The sequence below is a fragment of the Helicoverpa zea genome, chromosome 25 (assembly GCF_022581195.2).
Source record: "Helicoverpa zea isolate HzStark_Cry1AcR chromosome 25, ilHelZeax1.1, whole genome shotgun sequence".
Classification (NCBI taxonomy): domain Eukaryota; kingdom Metazoa; phylum Arthropoda; class Insecta; order Lepidoptera; family Noctuidae; genus Helicoverpa; species Helicoverpa zea.
Window position 1 is genome coordinate 3,637,190 of NC_061476.1, and position 17,057 is coordinate 3,654,246.

Consider the following 17,057-nt stretch of genomic DNA (forward strand, 5'->3'; position numbering starts at 1 on the left):
TAGTATTTATCCATGTTTTTATGCTGTCATTACTGTAAGTATGTACATAGAAGACGACCTCTGTAGCGCAATGGTCACCAAGCCGGACTGCCGAATCTGAGGTCCCGGGTTCGATTTCCGGTTCGGTCGACATTTGTGTGATGAGCATGCTTGTTGGTCGTGGTCTGGGTGTTACAATATGTATTTATAAATATGTATATTTGTAGCTATATGTAGTTTATCAGTTGTGTATCCATAACACAAGTTAATTAATAACTTACCATGGGGCTAACCGACCGTGTGTGTGTGTGAAAAAGAAGACTTCAGTACCAAGCCAAGTTGAGCCTAAAGTAAAATATAACTTTCGTACTTCTACCTCCACCCGGGAATACACGTGTAAAGTTCCTCATACCTTACATGATACTTCCATAAATAACTTTTCTTACAACAGTTATGCCACCCGGTTCCCTGGCGGGTGGAAGACCATCAGTGCGAGGGAAACCAGAACTGCCTAGAGGATCAACAGCCGGTCTGCCAGGTAAAGGTGAAGTAGACCATTTTATTTATTTATCTTTCTTTCTTTTTTTGCTTAGTTTTATCTCATTTCAATTGGGGTCGACTGTCCTGATCATTCCTTGCCAGAGGGTTCTATCCTGGTTCGTCAAGTTATTGATTGATTTCGTTGAAACAATTTCATTAATATATCAAGTTCTAGTACCTCTAGAGTGGAAGCAGAAATAAACTTTGAATTTGTCATAATCAACAAAACGTCCATTGTATTCGTATTCAATAGTACGAAATAACTCAACTATGAAAGTTTTCATTCAGTCATAGTTCAACCGTATGCCTTCTATTGTTCGTCTAGACTAGAGAAGAAACCAGGCTTATGATTTCCTATTCATTTTATACTCAGAACCGTGCACGGTTCTAGATAATATTTTATAAAAAAAAAATGTGTACTTTCAATGTTTATTAACATAATTAAAATTTCACAGTTAAGGGTAAATGTTCACTGATAACAGAAGGCACATGTATTGATTATCTATTTACGTAATTGTGTTTCCTTATAAAATTTTCCATTACTGTCACGTTGTCTTTACCTGTGATCCTACATACATTTCAAAGGTTTTACGCCTTTCAATAAAGAATATTGTTCTAAAGGTCCAAGTCCACTAACAACGGCACCGTTAGCAGCACCTCTGCATCCTGCCACAAGACAGAGAGAGGCTGCGGCCCTAGCACCACCCCCTCATGCGTAAGTACCTAAACTATCACAAAAATAATTTATAACTCACGTCCATTTCCATTCACGACACATTCTAGAAAGGTTTAATGCTACTTTAGAAGTAATTGCCTTGACCTTTCCCGTTCCTGAAACCTTTAGAAAATACCCTATTAAACTAGTTAATTAGAAATCAGTATGTGAAAATCAATTTCAATTAATAAATCAAACGGAAAGTTTAGATTTGCTGTAGAATATTTACATTAATATTCTAACTAGTGCTTCTGATCTCGCTTATGGTTATTATCAAATTTATATAGTGCTAATAGTTTGTAGTGTCAAGCATAACCATAAGTCTATATACACTGACTAATTGAAATATACTTGTGTAAATACGCAAAAGTTACATAAATGGAAGAAAGGACATATACACTAAACAAGTTACCATGTCTGTGTGTAAAGACGAATTTCATATACATTGATGACTTAATGCTATAGATCGAGTAGATCATTCTTGCGCAGGACGTCGACTGGAAGTGCGAGTTCGGGGGAGGCACCAGCACCTTCACCAAGTCCATCTGGTGCTAGCCATTCTGACAAGGATCAGGATCCCCAGGTATGTTTAGGTTTTAATATTAAATTGACGAATTGTTTTAATTTTAATATTTTTAATCAAAACTTGAATGGCGATGATGTAAAGTTGTAAGAATGTACCAGTTTTGAAGTATTTAACATATTATATTAATGTATAGCACACATTTACAATACTTCATTTAAAATTATGTGCTTTTATTTATAAATGATGTATTTGCAATTAACTGTCTTAAGTAGGAAATTTTATTAAACTAGTTGTTTTTCTTAGGAAAAAATCGAAAAGCTAGAGGAAGACAAGAAACGCCGTATTCAACTATACGTTTTTGTATCTCGGTGTATCGCTCATCCTTTTAACGCGAAACAGCCAACAGATATGACTAGAAGACACACGAAGCTCACTCCGCACCAACTAGAAACTATTCAAGCTCGGTTTCAGGTAAGATAACAACATAATTTCCAACGAGTAAATTATCCTTATGAACAAAAAATATGTTAACGCCAGCTTAAGAAGTATTTTAAACAAAATTATCGAAGTTCCTGATGGCTTAGTAATTTTATTTTAAAAACTCTTCTGAAAATAGGTTGAAGCTCTTGAGGTTACCTAAACGATATTTTACAAAAGATTAACAGCGCTTAGTTTTTCTAAAATCTCCAAGAATACTATGTAACAAAGCTTTTTCCTTGCTTTCTTGAACAGTATTTTTCCACAATGGATCATAAAGTTTCTCTAAGTATTTTTTTCCTTTTTATTTTCTAAAAGTATAGTAGAAAATATAAAAAAGAATACTAGAACAACATAAGCTACAGTGAATATTCGTAGTATCTCTGGAAAGATTTACGATTTATACGTTTCCGATATTATGGTACGGAATCCTAGCATAGCGGATATCATACGTCTATTTGGTAATAAACGTACTGGCTCACCGACTTTTATGTCTTTCCCGTTTTAGCTCGAATAGTTTTGCTGTTAGATTTGGGTGAGCATATGTAAGTAAAATTGTCATTCTTCAGGCCTTCCTCAAGGGTGAGACACAAATACTGGCAGACGAAGCATTCCAGAATGCAGTACAGTCCTATCATGACGTGTTTCTCAAGTCGGAGAGAGTGGAACAGATGGTCAAGTCAGGGGCCTGCTCCCACCACGACTTCCGTGAAGTTTTCAGAAACAACATCGAGAAGAGAGTCAGGTTTGGAATGTTAGGGTAGATCTCAATTTGGCATTGCATGCCGGAGGACATTTTAATTATTATTCATCATTGCAAGATCAACCGTCCAATTGGAATCTCTAAATTCTACGACTTCATTTTCAAGACATCATCATTGGTTTTTAAATTCCTCGACTTCTACATATTTTCTATTCGGCTCCCTCTGTATAAAACTCGTACTAAGACATATGTTTTACAGGTCTCTCCCAGAAATAGATGGATTAAGTAAAGAAACAGTTCTATCATCGTGGTTGGCAAAGTTTGACTGTATCATGAAGGGTACAGGTAAGTGTCACGATCTATTTAAAACTTTAAAAGTGGAGTAAGTTGAGAAGAGCGAACATAATTTAAAAACTAAGGTTCTTTTAAAGAGCTGTTGAGGTACTAATACTAAGTAATATTAAAAATAAATTGGTTAAGTAAAAAAATGTATTAATTAAATCATGTAATTCATCAAAATTTTAGGTAAAATGATTAGAATCATAACTGGAATTTTTGCAAAACAGAAAGTTCGCTTTTCTCAAAGGTAAAAGCTAAAGTTGACGAAAACGAAAAAGAATTTCTTCGAACTAACTATATTTCCTTCATTTCTAATGCTTCAAACGTACATATTTGTAAAGATTTTCCGGAAAGTTTAACAAACTTGAGAAGTGAACTGTCCTTTATTCACGATCAAGGTTATTACTGAACATTACAAAAACAATTCTCAGTACAATAACAATACCATTACAGAAACGTACAGAAATAAACATGAATTAGTGGGTAAAGAAGATCAAATATTCTAAGAAGAAAACGAACTTCTTAATGGACAATGTAGGCGAAAAGAAATCAGATACTTTATTGATGAAACGAATGTAAATAATGAAACGCCTGTTCATGACACGCCTACAGCTTAACGCCGACTTCCAAAGCTATTTACAAATACTCTAATTATAAAATTGATTTGATTTCTAATTAATCCTTTAGTTGCCAATTTAGTGGAAATCAAATCAATTTATGAATTTTAGAGAGGTTTGATTTTGGGATGCCCTAAATAAGTCTCTACAATTTCGGTAATAGGGTGTTGTTTTAACAACTACATAGTTACTTGTCTTCTTTTTCTGAAGAAATTTCTTCTCGTTGACGGCAGCTAAGTTTGGAGTGAAGGATCGGGAGCATGCCGCAGTGTATGACGCATCAGATATTGATGTGCTTAAGTTTGCAATGTGCCTTTGAATGTTTGTGTAGCGCTTGGGTCTACGCGAGCCTGACTACCAGGGTCTTTAACCTGACCTAAAATTGGTTGTACATTTACTAATTCTCTAAGATCACGAAAAAATATATATCTATCTTCTCTAAGATATTTCTGAAGAAAGGAAACAAAAATTGTGTCATTTTTATAGAAGACACAACGGAGAATAAAAGCATAAATGAATTTATTTGGACAAGAGTTAGATCCGAGGAAATGTAATAAATATATTAACAATCTCCCAGAGCGCGAGGTAATTTGCGAAAATTCGTATCAATTTGTATCGCTAGACTGCCGCAGATATACCAAATTATTGGTTCCAAAAGTAATCGGTTTGATTGGATTACTTAAATACTTGGATGCTGGTTAACTTTTCACTGTGTGATAATTAACTGTTGAAACTACATATATAAACTGTTGAGCTCTGAACGAAACTGATTACATTAGTTTTATTTAAGATATTCAAAATTACATTGCCTGGCTCCGTAGACACAAAGATATGATATGATCTGTGTGCGGTAGTGACAACTTAGTTATTTTTAATCAAAAAGCCATCAAGTTCAATATCTATCTTTTATTTATTTTATTTCAGAAACATTTTAATATTAATATCGTGGGGTTTCTTAAGATCACCATTTTTACTTGAGTTCGTTATAAAATGACATGTTTTATTGGTTGTTAAATATGTTATTAATCTATCTTTTAGATATACTAAGGTACTAATCAACTTATTGACGAATCTCCATTTTGTATGAAATATGATGATCCCGTGTATGTATTTTATCAACCATTCTCAAAATAGGATCATTTTTGGTTTATTGTAGCATTTTGCAAATTAAACCTTCTGGTCTGATCACACTAAAGTTTTTATTAGGTGGCATCTAACATTATAATGATCGATGTCGTAAATATAATCGATAATTAACTATAAGCAAAATGGTACAATGCAAATAAGTTTGTTGGTTGTTTTCCTAATAAGAATTTAATAGACTAATATAATGAAAGTCCGATACCGTAAAATTGGTACCTACTTGTAAACAGTCAACAAACTTTACCATGTAAATGCAACCGTTTGTATAGGTAATGTAGAATGTAAATGTCCTAAAACTGATGTAAGCACACCTTTGTGACATTTCGGAATAAATTTTGACTACCAGTGACTCGACGTCATTTCGGTCATCAAAAGTGTGCTTATCAAAATTAGCGTCAATGACAAGTTTGCAAAACACTGGTCCTATAACTAAATGTACCTGAAAATGTGTGTGCCTGTGTCTGTCTCACTGTCTGTGTTTCTTTCCCTTTCTCTCACGACATGTCTCTCTCACACATCCTGAACAGGAATAACAGGTATCACTCGACAAGATTTTCATTTGTTTCCTTCCTTTTTTCCATAATTTCGCTTACGTCTTGTGCCGTTGCTTGATTTTAGTATTTGTTGTACATCAAGAAAAAATATAGTTGCAAAATGGATACTTCCGAAGGTTTTAAAAAATAAATCACTGCCCCATTCCTTTTTCAAAATTATCTCTACTTTAACGTTATTCAAATCAACGTCTGTTATATTTTTTAAATAAAACGCTTTACATACAAGAATAATTTTCTATCGATCTTTCATACTAACAACAACCACAGCATAACATTCATTTATATCATCCGCATTTCATTTATAAACTTTACAATTACACGCGGTTGTTTAAAAAACACATTTATAAATATTTTTAACATTTTGTTACGTATAGGATTATGGATTTACAAGGTAAGTTTAACAATAAGCGCACTGCATGATTTGATGTGTTTTAAATCACAATCTTGGCTTTCAGTGTTAAGTACACCACAACTGTGTTTTTTATTCTTAGGCAAAGCAGCATTTTGAAATAACTTGAACGGATCTTAGATAAATTACGTATCAATTTCCATTTGTAATCTGAACGTGTTCACAATTGACGTGACACATATGTACTTTTTCCTCTACATAAATATTTTGATTCTCCTACGATTCTCTTGTTTTAATATCTACACAAAAACGTCCAGTTTTCATCCCAATTTTACCAAGTATCGTAAGAACAAGTCCACCTTCAGGCATTCCTGGAGACGACGAGTCGAAGAGACCGTCACGCGCGCAGCAGCAGAGCCTCAACGCTGAATGCATCCTCAGCAAAGAACAGCTCTACGATATGTTCCAACAGATCCTCGGAGTCAAGAAGTTTGAGCACCAGTTGCTTTTCAATGCTCTTCTTGTAAGTATCCTTATTTGAGTCTAGACTTTCTTCTGTTATGATATCGTCATAATCGTTAGAAAAGTCTAACGTATACAATACTAGCTGTTGAAGATTAATTGGTTCTTTGTGCTTTTTATAAATTTTTAATACTGTATCTTCAAAAAAGGTGATTGAGGCTAAATAAATGTTTCAATTTTTCCTCCGTCAAAATTGTGACAGATTCCGAGAAGCCTTTCATTGTGAAGGCATACTTAAGCTCAAGGTCCCAAAATAGAATTCTTTTGAAGCTCCTAATTCACATCAAAGCATTCGTGTTACTTTGTGATCGCTAATAATTAAGCTTATCTGAAGGTTAATTAAATGGGCTTGAATAAAATATTGTTTGAAATTGGCTGATTTATGTACTGGAGTAATTACATATTTGAAATGCGAGAGCAAAAGCTTCCTTAATTTCAATCTGCGAATAGATTTTTTGAGAATGATCATGAATATTTTAAAAATATTATGAACAAAAGGGATTATATTCACAGTTGGATTCAGCCGATGAACAAGCGGCAGCTATCAGAAGAGAATTGGATGGAAGAATGCAAAAAGTTAACGAAATGGAAAAGGTAAGACACGTTTTTGGCAAAAAACTTCAACAAACAAAGACCAGAACTATGAAATTAGAAACTATTGAAGTTGATACTGATGATAATAATGTTGTAGAATCGCAAGCTAATGCCAAAGTTCGTGCTGAAAGAGATGGAGTCGCTATACATCGAAGAATTGAAGTCGTCTATCAACCTCCTGATGGCCAACTTGGAGTCCTTGCCCGTTTCTAAGGGCGGGGCCGACTCCAAATATGGCCTACATAAAATCAAGCGGTATAATCACAGGTCAGTGTTTTAATATAGGTGTAAAAAAGAAGACTTTTTTTTTGTTTCGCTTTTCACACGGAGAAAGTTTTGGGAAAATATCCAAATGTTATAAATGTCTTTACGTGTGAAAAGATTTCTGTTTCAACAATTTGAGAATGCATTTGCAACAATAATTGCAAGTTATCTACCAACTGCTAAAACTGTTTTTTAGCAAGCTTGACTGCTCCAGGACAAATTCCGATTTAAGTACCTAAACTGTTACAATTTCCTGCAAATGACATTTCAGTAATGAATGAATCTACAAATTCTTAAAGTTGCAAATGCATCCTATTGCAGATATCTAAACAAAATTGAAAATTATTTAGTATGAGTGTTTCATTCCATAAATGTCGATGTTTGTCAAATAATGCTGTATTTGAATTTGATCGATGTTTGCTGATGATTGATCAACGATAAAAACTAATATCGGACATTCTTTGGTATAGAAATCTCTTTTGCTAGGTTTTCGATCATGTTATGTAAGACGTTACATAAGCCAGCTAAGCGGTATTTTATCTTTGATTGATCTATCTTGAATGAATGTTGAATTCAATTGGATAACTATTTATATACCCACTTACATAAAATCTATACTGTTTTATGAAAATGCGCGTTCTATGCAAAGAATATACATTTTTATATAAAGCGCTACAACTTCTTACAAAGTCTTGTGTTGTTTGTGTATTCTTCGCATGAATGATATGTATGTGTACTAATATTCTGTGTCTGTTATTCATATATGGACGTAAACTTTTCAATTTTGTGTTACGATAGTCAAAATTCTAAATTGAAAAGGATACGCATTTTTTGTTTTACTTCAAACGTCAAAAAAGCAAATACGCTATACATTTTTAGAGAAAATACAATTTAATGATGTATATGTGAGAAAATTACTGAGGATGTTTGGCGTATTTGGAATAATTTGTGAAAATAACTAATAATTAAAACAACTAAATAACTGTTCTAACAACATGTCTTGTTCATCTTCTTCACTATTAGAAATGTTTGGTTTTGACTGATATACTCATCTGGATGTAACGTTGATTTTCATACCAAACTTATCATAACTAAATCTTCTTACTTGTGTTCAAACAAATGTATTTCATTCGTAACATTTGCCAATAATATCTATTTTCGTATAATCGAAACAAAAGTTATTAAAGATGCTCATATGGAGGCAAATGTTACTAATCATCGGAATGGTTTCATTACTTTCACACATAATGTTGAACACAAATTAGACAGAATAATCATTCTAACAGTCAATAATATCCTTAGACGTTCATCCAGACATTCATTGTTTCTACTTGTTGATTTCTATTTGGTTTTTTCTGTCCCTGGCACATAACCGGACGGTAATATTAAAGGAAGTACAAGTAATGAGTACAGAATTGATAATTTAAAGCACGTGTCTTGTGTAGCAGGACCCCAACACATTCCCTACATGAATGATACAGTTTGCAATCCTTATGTTGTCAACCGGACCACTGTAGATATGTAAAAGTAAACTAGAGTAGAGCTTACTGCTAACATTAATAATTTAGATAAAGAAAATAGTGGTCCAATTAAAGAAATTATTAAACATAATGCAAAAGACAACAATGGATTTATTAAAGCTTCCACAACACTGCCAGAAGTCTTTAATAAGCTTATAGTAAATTAAAAAGTAGATGAACATTTTTATAATTCTAGTCTAAATAGCTACAATAACACCTAAGCGTCAGCTTAATATTACAAACGTAGATAAAATGCCCCAAATGTAAAAACTAGTGTCGTAAGCTTTTAAATATACCCCACAGCTTTAATTTTTGTTTCACATTTTTACTCCTTTTTATTATGTTTATCTAATTTTATAACTATAACTTCATTTAATATATTAGATCTACGCTTCATGCTTCGGTAGGGCTTCGCTTTCTTATTTACAAATTTCATTACACCGATCACGAGGCTCCAGTTGAAAGCACTAGACTATGTGGCATAGATTGAGTAACTTCACCCCTCAAAGTTAAATCGACTGAAGTAGACTCGACATGGAAGTGCACTATCGGATTTATTGCCTCGTCTTTCACTTTATTTTCTTGACCTCTTTCCTTGGCTTATGAACTGGAGTCTCTATTATCTAACATTTCGCTTTACACATTAAATACCTTAACGCCATTTTACCAGTACTTTAGTTATAGATAATGTGTTCCAACGTATTTGTAATGTTACCCTTTTGTATGCTTAATCATTCTTGGTATCGGTGATGGGATCTCATAATGTATGCCACCAATCACTCCTACGGGCTTGTGAATGTAACGATCGCTTCCTTCCCTTAAACTGTGGATATCATTCCTAACATGTAATTCATAACAATGATCAATGATTTTAAATGTTTGTGAAATAATTTATGTGGGTTAAATATATTTGGTGGTGGTATTTTGAAATGGTTGCTTGATGGTGATTAGATCGAACGCTGGACCGGATCCGAGTCCAAGGTTGAGTAAGCAGCTGTGTTTCAGATCGCAAGGCTCGCTTGCCAACAAACTGACGGGTGAAGCTGACGGTGGTGATGTGGACACTCAGCTCACGAAAATGGATGTAGTGCTTACATTCCAAATAGAGGTAACTTAGAAGAGTTATGGTGAACCACGTTATGTTAATCTCGAACAAATGACTTTTGTTTTTCTTAAAACTTGTTTTCATCAGATGTTTCATTTACTTTCACAGTTCTATTATGAGTTACTTTATTATACTCGTTTACAGTTCAATATTGTGTTTAATCAGTCAAGATTCCTTAATTCATTGTTTCATTCGTTGTGGTTTGTTTTTTAATTTTATGGTAGCTCTTCAAGGGCTGGTATGTACCACGGTAGCATGTATCTCATAATATTGCCATGTTGAACACATTCTAGGTGGTTGTAATGGAGGTGAAAGGTCTGAAGTCTTTAGCACCAAATAGAATAGTTTATTGCACTATGGAAGTTGAGGGAGGGGACAAACTGCAGACTGATCAAGCTGAAGCCTCTAAGCCTATGTAAGTTACTTTTACTATTACTTGGTTGAAAATCTTGTTCACGATCTTTCTCATACAGTAAATAAGCAAATGGACAATTGAGCACAATACTGATTTCAATATCTGATGGGAAATATGGTATAAAGTATTGGTAGATGACAGTCTGACTAGTGATTACATTATTTTGAGGACTTGGTTGATCCATATTTTATTTCAATACAGCTGAATCAGACTGGAGACTGAATTCGTTTTTAGTGGATGCCAAAAATATAAAATATAAATGTCATAATTGCGGATTTATCCCATGTTTATCAAAAAAAAGCATTAAACAAATATTATGTTCCTCAGACATAATATTTACATATTTAAAGGTTTTTTTAAGACTTGTGATACATTAAATCATACTTATTTAATGTATCACATCCCTAATTCCTTGTATAATGACCAGGTGGGATACCCAAGGTGACTTCAGTACGACACAGCCGCTACCTGCTGTAAAGGTGAAGCTGTATACTGAAAACCCTGGAGTACTGGCCTTGGAAGATAAGGAACTCGGGAAAGTAGTGCTTAGGCCGACACCTTTATCTAGCAAAGTAAGTATTAAAGGACAAATTTAGATTTTTTTGATGATAAAATTGATTTTATCAAGTTTGAACTTGGCCGCAAAACAGCACTTTTCGAAAGTCAGAAATGTACACAAGACAGCCCCCAAAACGTGCACCCTTCTTGATAAACATGTTCTTAAAGTGACTAACGATCCAGTGCCTTAATTTAATGTTATACAAAGAAGGAAACCGTTAATTAACATTCTTTTATGATGTAAAGTCTGAAAACCTTCATTCACAAAGGTTAAAAATTAATGCACAAGGAGATTAGGAGAGTAAACAGGCGTCTGGCAAAATTGCTTACTACTTACTTAATTTAGCTATTTAGTTCTTATATTTTAATCAATTGTTTTATGTTCACAGGCACCTGAATGGCATCGTATGACAGTACCAAAAAATCTACCAGACCAAGACTTGCGAATTAAGATTGCCTGCAGAATGGATAAGCCACTTAACATGAAACACTGCGGGTAAGCATCACACTGAAATTTCTATGTAAAAAATGCGTACGGTCCAATATAACACCTTGTGGTACTCCCAAACGTATGTATGTGTCAGCTATATCCACGAAATCAAATGCGTTTGTAAAATCCAAACAATTATTCTTCCCATTGAGTGCTCGTATTAGCCGAGCGATGTGCGAAGTGCGATACATTTGTTTGAATCTTATCTAACTAATGGCTAATAAAATAACTATTGTCGTTTTTAATTATCTGATTAATTTCACATATTTTCAATGCTATTCTTTTGAATTTTAGCAGCTCCTTTTTAGTCATATTTAAAATATGTTTGTTTTATTTTCAGTTACCTTCATGTAATAGGCAAGAATGTTTGGCGCAAATGGAAGCGTAGATACATGGTGCTCGTTCAAGTGAGCCAGTACACGTTTGCCTTATGTTCGTACAAAGACAAGAAGTCGGAGCCGGCTGAAATGATGCAGCTCGACGGATTCACAGTCGATTATATCGAGCTAGCAAGCGGTACAGTACTCATTCTTGTTTATTCTTTCTAATATTAATAAGATCTGTCTCGATTAAAAGCCTTATATCACTTTAGGAACCTATTTTTGATAATTAGCAATACCTTATACCAATAGCTGGTATAAGGTATTGCTAATGACTCTCTCAAAGTAATCTCATCTTTGTGATGATTCTCTGATTCTTGAGGATTGAAGATGGCTTGGATGAATGTTGATACATGTTAATTCAGATAACTTTAGCTTGGATCAGTATTCAAGTAACTTCATTAAAAGCTTAAATATTTCAATTTTTATATTAAGGACAAAATCTATGTTCCAATACTATTTTAGATTCTAAGGATCTTTTAATTATTGACAGGTTATATTTAAAGTTCACTAAAATGTTGTTTTGTTTTACAGCTCAGCTGATCGTCGGACAAGGTAAGGCAAACAAGAAAACAATAGGTAATGAACATTTTTGTGATTATTATCCTTTTATATTTATAGTTTTCCTTTCTATTTTCTCTCTTGTTACATTAAAATCTGCACTTTAGAAAGTACCCACTTGGAATCAAAGCTTTAGTTTTTAATGGGTTCGATACCCAGATAACACTTTAAAGTGCAATTAGAATGTATGTGCCTAAGAGCCCCAGCAGACTGCAAACTAAAGTGTCGACTGATTTATTGGACCAATATGAATAAAGTAAAACTTATTATTAAATAATAAGTTTATTAATTAGTTAATAAGTGAATAGGTATTAGATTCTCTTCCATTCATGAGCCCTATGTCACGAGCTACCATCTAAAAGTTTGCTGTTTGCGGTGGGTCTTACACTATCAAAGGCTCTATTTAAAACTACTGTTTCAGAGAGAACAGTTTCCAAATATGAACTATCAAATTAATTTCCAACTCATGCCAAAATATCTTTCCTATACTATAAATAGCAGCAAAAACTACGAAATCACTACCCTCAGTGTTTTTGCAGAATTGGAGGGTGCTAAATACTTCATGAACGCCGTGCGTGACGGGGAGTCGGTTCTCATGGGAGTCACTGATGAGAATGAATGTCATTTGTGGGTCATGGCCTTATATAGGGCTACTGGACAGAGTCATAAGCCTACGCCGCCTACTACGTCTGATACGCATCATAAAATTATGGGAGGTGAGTTGGTGCTCGCTACATTATAGAAATCGGACTTTTTGACCTTCAAGGCATTTAAAAGAATGAACTGAAACAGAGCTTCTTACGTTGAATTTACACCCAGTGAATGTATATCGCATCATATACCATAATTTGCTATTTGGTCACAAAACTGTGGGAGAAAACTAAATTGTTGGCTATGAGATGTCCAGATAGAAGATATAAATATTTAAACATCACCAACCAACCGACCATATTGAATGTCACTAATAGATTCAAAGAAATTATCATATATTTCTGAACCATCTTTAACATAATCTTCTTTCATATCTTTCAGACGCAGATAAAGCTCGCAAGCATGGGATGGAGGACTACATTCAAGCAGATCCCTGTCAGTACGATCACCATCAATTGTTCTGTGTGCTACAGTCCTTAACTTTGAAGTATCGCCTGCAGGACCCTTATTGTTCTTTGGTAAGAATAATTCAGAAGATCGTGCATACCTAAAAAGGGGGAAACTAACGAAATAGGATAAATGATAATAATCAGAAAATCCTTCAAAAGTAGACATTGACGTTGACATTGCATCTAATGTCACCTTTAAATTCAACTGAACTTCAAATTTTAAACAGTTAAAAAGTGGACTTCTCTGATATAGACCATTATGGTAATCATTTATAGAAAAGGCAAAAGAAGCATTGAAAAGTCTCCGTATAACATTATTTTTTATCTTTCCAGGGCTGGTTCTCTCCTGGCCAAGTATTCGTTCTAGACGAGTACTGCGCAAGATACGGGGTTCGAGGCTGTTTCCGTCACTTATGTTACCTATCAGACCTCCTCGACGTTGCTGAGAGCGGGTCTCAAACTGTGGACCCCACACTCATGCACTATTCCTTCGCGTTCTGTGCCAGTCATGTTCATGGTAACAGGTAGGTAGTTAGCTAGAATATTAATAACAATTATGTAAACTTTATCAAAGGCCTATGTAAAGTAGTGGGTAATGATGATGATGAAAATCTTAGTAATGTTTCAAATGAAAGACTTGAATTTGGGACTGTAAACAATTTAAATGCATTTGACTATGATGTAAATCAAATGGTTTTGTTAAAATAAACAAAAATAACTATTAAAAGAGGCTTTTGTCTAGCTGGGGGTTAGAATTATGTGATGAGTAACAAAAATATGATAAATGGCCCATTGTATTTATTATTGTAAAGATTTACAATGATGCATTTGTAGTATACTTGTAAATAGAACTTGTAAACAGGTTGGTATTGAATGGTACATAAATGTGTTAGATTTGGTGTCCCTCAAGGCAATGTATTAGGACCGTAACTGAATGTGAATGTGATTTAGCCGTGATCTATGGATAAAGAAAGCTGTATTTGACAATATCAGTGCAATTGAATAAGTAGTAGACATATCTTCAAAGTTGGTTATTAGAATCTGAATTGATACAAACTACGAAAATCTTGAAACACAGAACTATTTCCAAAAGCATTAGTTTCTTGTTCATGTAGAAGTTATTCTTCAAATAAAACTTTCAATGTCAAACGCAGCTTCTAAAACACCAGAACTAATGAACCACGACCTACTTAACCTTTACCTCACTGAACATGGGTGTGATGTTGCTTCTGACTATTATATAGTAACTTACCTATACTAACTGACTATGCAACCGTACTAAATGTGCTTACTAACTATGCCTGCTTCACCTTACTAATGTACTATTTCGGGCTTTTGGATTCAGCAGTCCAGGTTATAAAATAATATTTAAATATAGTAATGTTTCAGTCATTAATGAACTTATGTACAAAGATTTTTATACTCAAAGATGGCAGTAAGAAAACGAGGTAAACATAAAGTTTAAAGTTGAGTAAACAGATGTTAAGATAAATTCAATGAATAACACAGACGTAATGGCTAATAAGTCAACGTTATTTGAACATAAAGATTTCAAATACTGTTAAAATGAAGCAAAAGCAATGACACTTTGTCTCGAAGCAAACAAAATTAAACAGCATACACTTTTTTTAAAACAAAAAGTCATAGACTCAAATACCGAAGGCAGAGCAAACAAAATCAAATTCACACTCTCCCTTAAAACTAGCAATAAGTTAGTATAAGCTGCTGATTTCACAGCCTACCCTGTACCCCGCTTGTGCCCTACTAGAGTAAGCCCTACGCCGGAAGTGGTTCACAGTACAGCGACGTTGCCTGGCAGGCCGGACGGGGTGGGCAGCATCACCGTGCAGGAGAAGGAAAAGTTCGCAGAGATAAAGGAACGGTTGAAGGCGTTGTTGCAGCATCAGATCACTAACTTCAGATATGCGTTCCCGTTTGGACGGCCTGAGGGGGCACTTAAGGTTGGTTTGTCAAAAAGTTGAGCTCAATAAAGATCTAAATAGTAGCTTCCCTCCGCAGTGGAACTAAAATGAATGATTAATTAAAGAACTAATCAAATATAAATAGAGTAAATAAAGACTCCTCTGCCTCAAACGTTGATTATTAATATCTTCTCTTTAGAAGACACTATATTGTAAACCCAAGAGACTAGATTAGATAAGCAATTCTTGCTCTATATTTATTTGAAAAAGACTTGTCACGATTGCCTTAGTAAAGTACATATGTATATTGAGAAATATTTACTCGATTGTTCAGAATCCATGTAATCTTCCAGGCGACCCTATCACTATTGGAGCGAGTATTGATGAAGGATGTGGTAACCCCAGTGGCACCAGAGGAAGTCAGAGCAATGATACAGACGAGCTTGGAGAACGCAGCGCTCTTGAACTATACGCAACTCAGTCAAAAGGCTAATATTGAAGGTAGGATATTTTTGTTCAAACTCCTGGCAGCAGATTGGTCAACATGACTTGACATTGACATCAGTATAGAAGATGATGATGATAGATGCTTTAGTTTGACTATGTAAGCCAAGAAACAACATTTATCTTTCAGAGGATCTAAGAGGAGAAACAATGGTTACACCAGCAAAAAAACTGGAAGATCTCATTCATCTGGCAGAACTTTGTGTCGATCTACTACAACAGAACGAAGAACATTATGCCGAGGTAATGTAGCTAGATCAGTCTTTCTTCCTACCCAAATATAGCAAGTTTCTGAGCTTAACATTGATATTTGTGAAGATTTTGATGAAGCATCTGAAATGGATTGTATCAATGTTATGCTCATCAATGTTCGCCTAAATATTATATTTATGTCTATCCTGAATGTCGTGGTTTCTGTTTTGGTAAATCATTATAATGCGACCGAGTAAATGAATATTCTGAAAGATAACTATAACTTATGTTAAGTCTTTACATTTGCTCTGAATAAGTTCGAATTAAAATGTTTTACCAAATGTTTAAATGTTGACTGGATAGCATCCTATTCTCCTGTCGCTATTAGTATGGGGAATGTCAGGCAGTATTGTTATATTTATTTCATGAGGTTGAAACGGAAATGGATTATTTTCATTTCAATCAACGGTACACGATGCTTTCTCTTAATTGATATCCAAATTATTATCAACAATGTCAAATACTTTATCGTCATCGTGTACTTCTTTAGTTATAAAACAAAATATTTATGTTTTCCTAAATTATGTATTTTATGTCGCTTCGTCGTCAAGTGAATGTTATATAAGTTCACTTTCCGACATTGATGTACGCTAAGAAACTATGACTTTTATTATCCACTTCTATCTTATATTTTATTTCTCCGCAGGTTTATAACACAAAACCGGACTCTAGCGGTCAACAAAATGTAACTACTCATGAATTTGATTTGTTGCTCGGCTGAACGAATCACTTGTCAATCGTTTGTTCACATGATCTTGGTCATACTTCACTTTGATTGGTTTGATCACAATATAAAAGGAGTAGACTCGATAAATGATAGTTTGACTCGCTTGGGCAAATGCTTTAATGTTACTTCAATAGTCAAAAGCATTGCATGAATTACGAATGATATAGACGATTTTGATTGACTGAGATCAAACTTTTCATT

General features: G+C 34.2%; 1 protein-coding gene across 27 annotated transcripts in view; it reads left to right on the forward strand.

Moving 5' to 3' along the window:
• The window catches only part of LOC124642637 (calcium-dependent secretion activator), a 53,132-nt gene that overhangs the window by 24,502 nt on the left and 11,573 nt on the right, over positions 1 to 17,057 (forward strand). For 4 of the 27 annotated variants that reach the window (XM_047181164.1, XM_047181158.1, XM_047181168.1 and 1 more), the window contains exons 3-25: positions 431 to 523; positions 1,141 to 1,234; positions 1,700 to 1,817; positions 2,064 to 2,231; positions 2,807 to 2,991; positions 3,200 to 3,285; positions 5,567 to 5,575; positions 6,308 to 6,465; positions 6,978 to 7,058; positions 7,156 to 7,325; positions 9,794 to 9,950; positions 10,241 to 10,362; positions 10,790 to 10,934; positions 11,310 to 11,416; positions 11,751 to 11,926; positions 12,325 to 12,369; positions 12,891 to 13,067; positions 13,384 to 13,520; positions 13,785 to 13,975; positions 15,220 to 15,412; positions 15,727 to 15,874; positions 16,008 to 16,120; positions 16,776 to 16,814. In XM_047181164.1, coding sequence (XP_047037120.1) covers positions 431 to 523; positions 1,141 to 1,234; positions 1,700 to 1,817; positions 2,064 to 2,231; positions 2,807 to 2,991; positions 3,200 to 3,285; positions 5,567 to 5,575; positions 6,308 to 6,465; positions 6,978 to 7,058; positions 7,156 to 7,325; positions 9,794 to 9,950; positions 10,241 to 10,362; positions 10,790 to 10,934; positions 11,310 to 11,416; positions 11,751 to 11,926; positions 12,325 to 12,369; positions 12,891 to 13,067; positions 13,384 to 13,520; positions 13,785 to 13,975; positions 15,220 to 15,412; positions 15,727 to 15,874; positions 16,008 to 16,120; positions 16,776 to 16,814 — 2,912 coding nt within the window. Of the gene's footprint in view, positions 1 to 430; positions 524 to 1,140; positions 1,235 to 1,699; positions 1,818 to 2,063; positions 2,232 to 2,806; positions 2,992 to 3,199; positions 3,286 to 5,566; positions 5,576 to 6,307; positions 6,466 to 6,977; positions 7,059 to 7,155; positions 7,326 to 8,713; positions 8,723 to 9,793; positions 9,951 to 10,240; positions 10,363 to 10,789; positions 10,935 to 11,309; positions 11,417 to 11,750; positions 11,927 to 12,324; positions 12,370 to 12,890; positions 13,068 to 13,383; positions 13,521 to 13,784; positions 13,976 to 15,219; positions 15,413 to 15,726; positions 15,875 to 16,007; positions 16,121 to 16,775; positions 16,815 to 17,057 lie in introns of all 27 variants that reach the window. The other 23 variants (XM_047181180.1, XM_047181176.1, XM_047181166.1 and 20 more) reach the window with 23 other exon arrangements.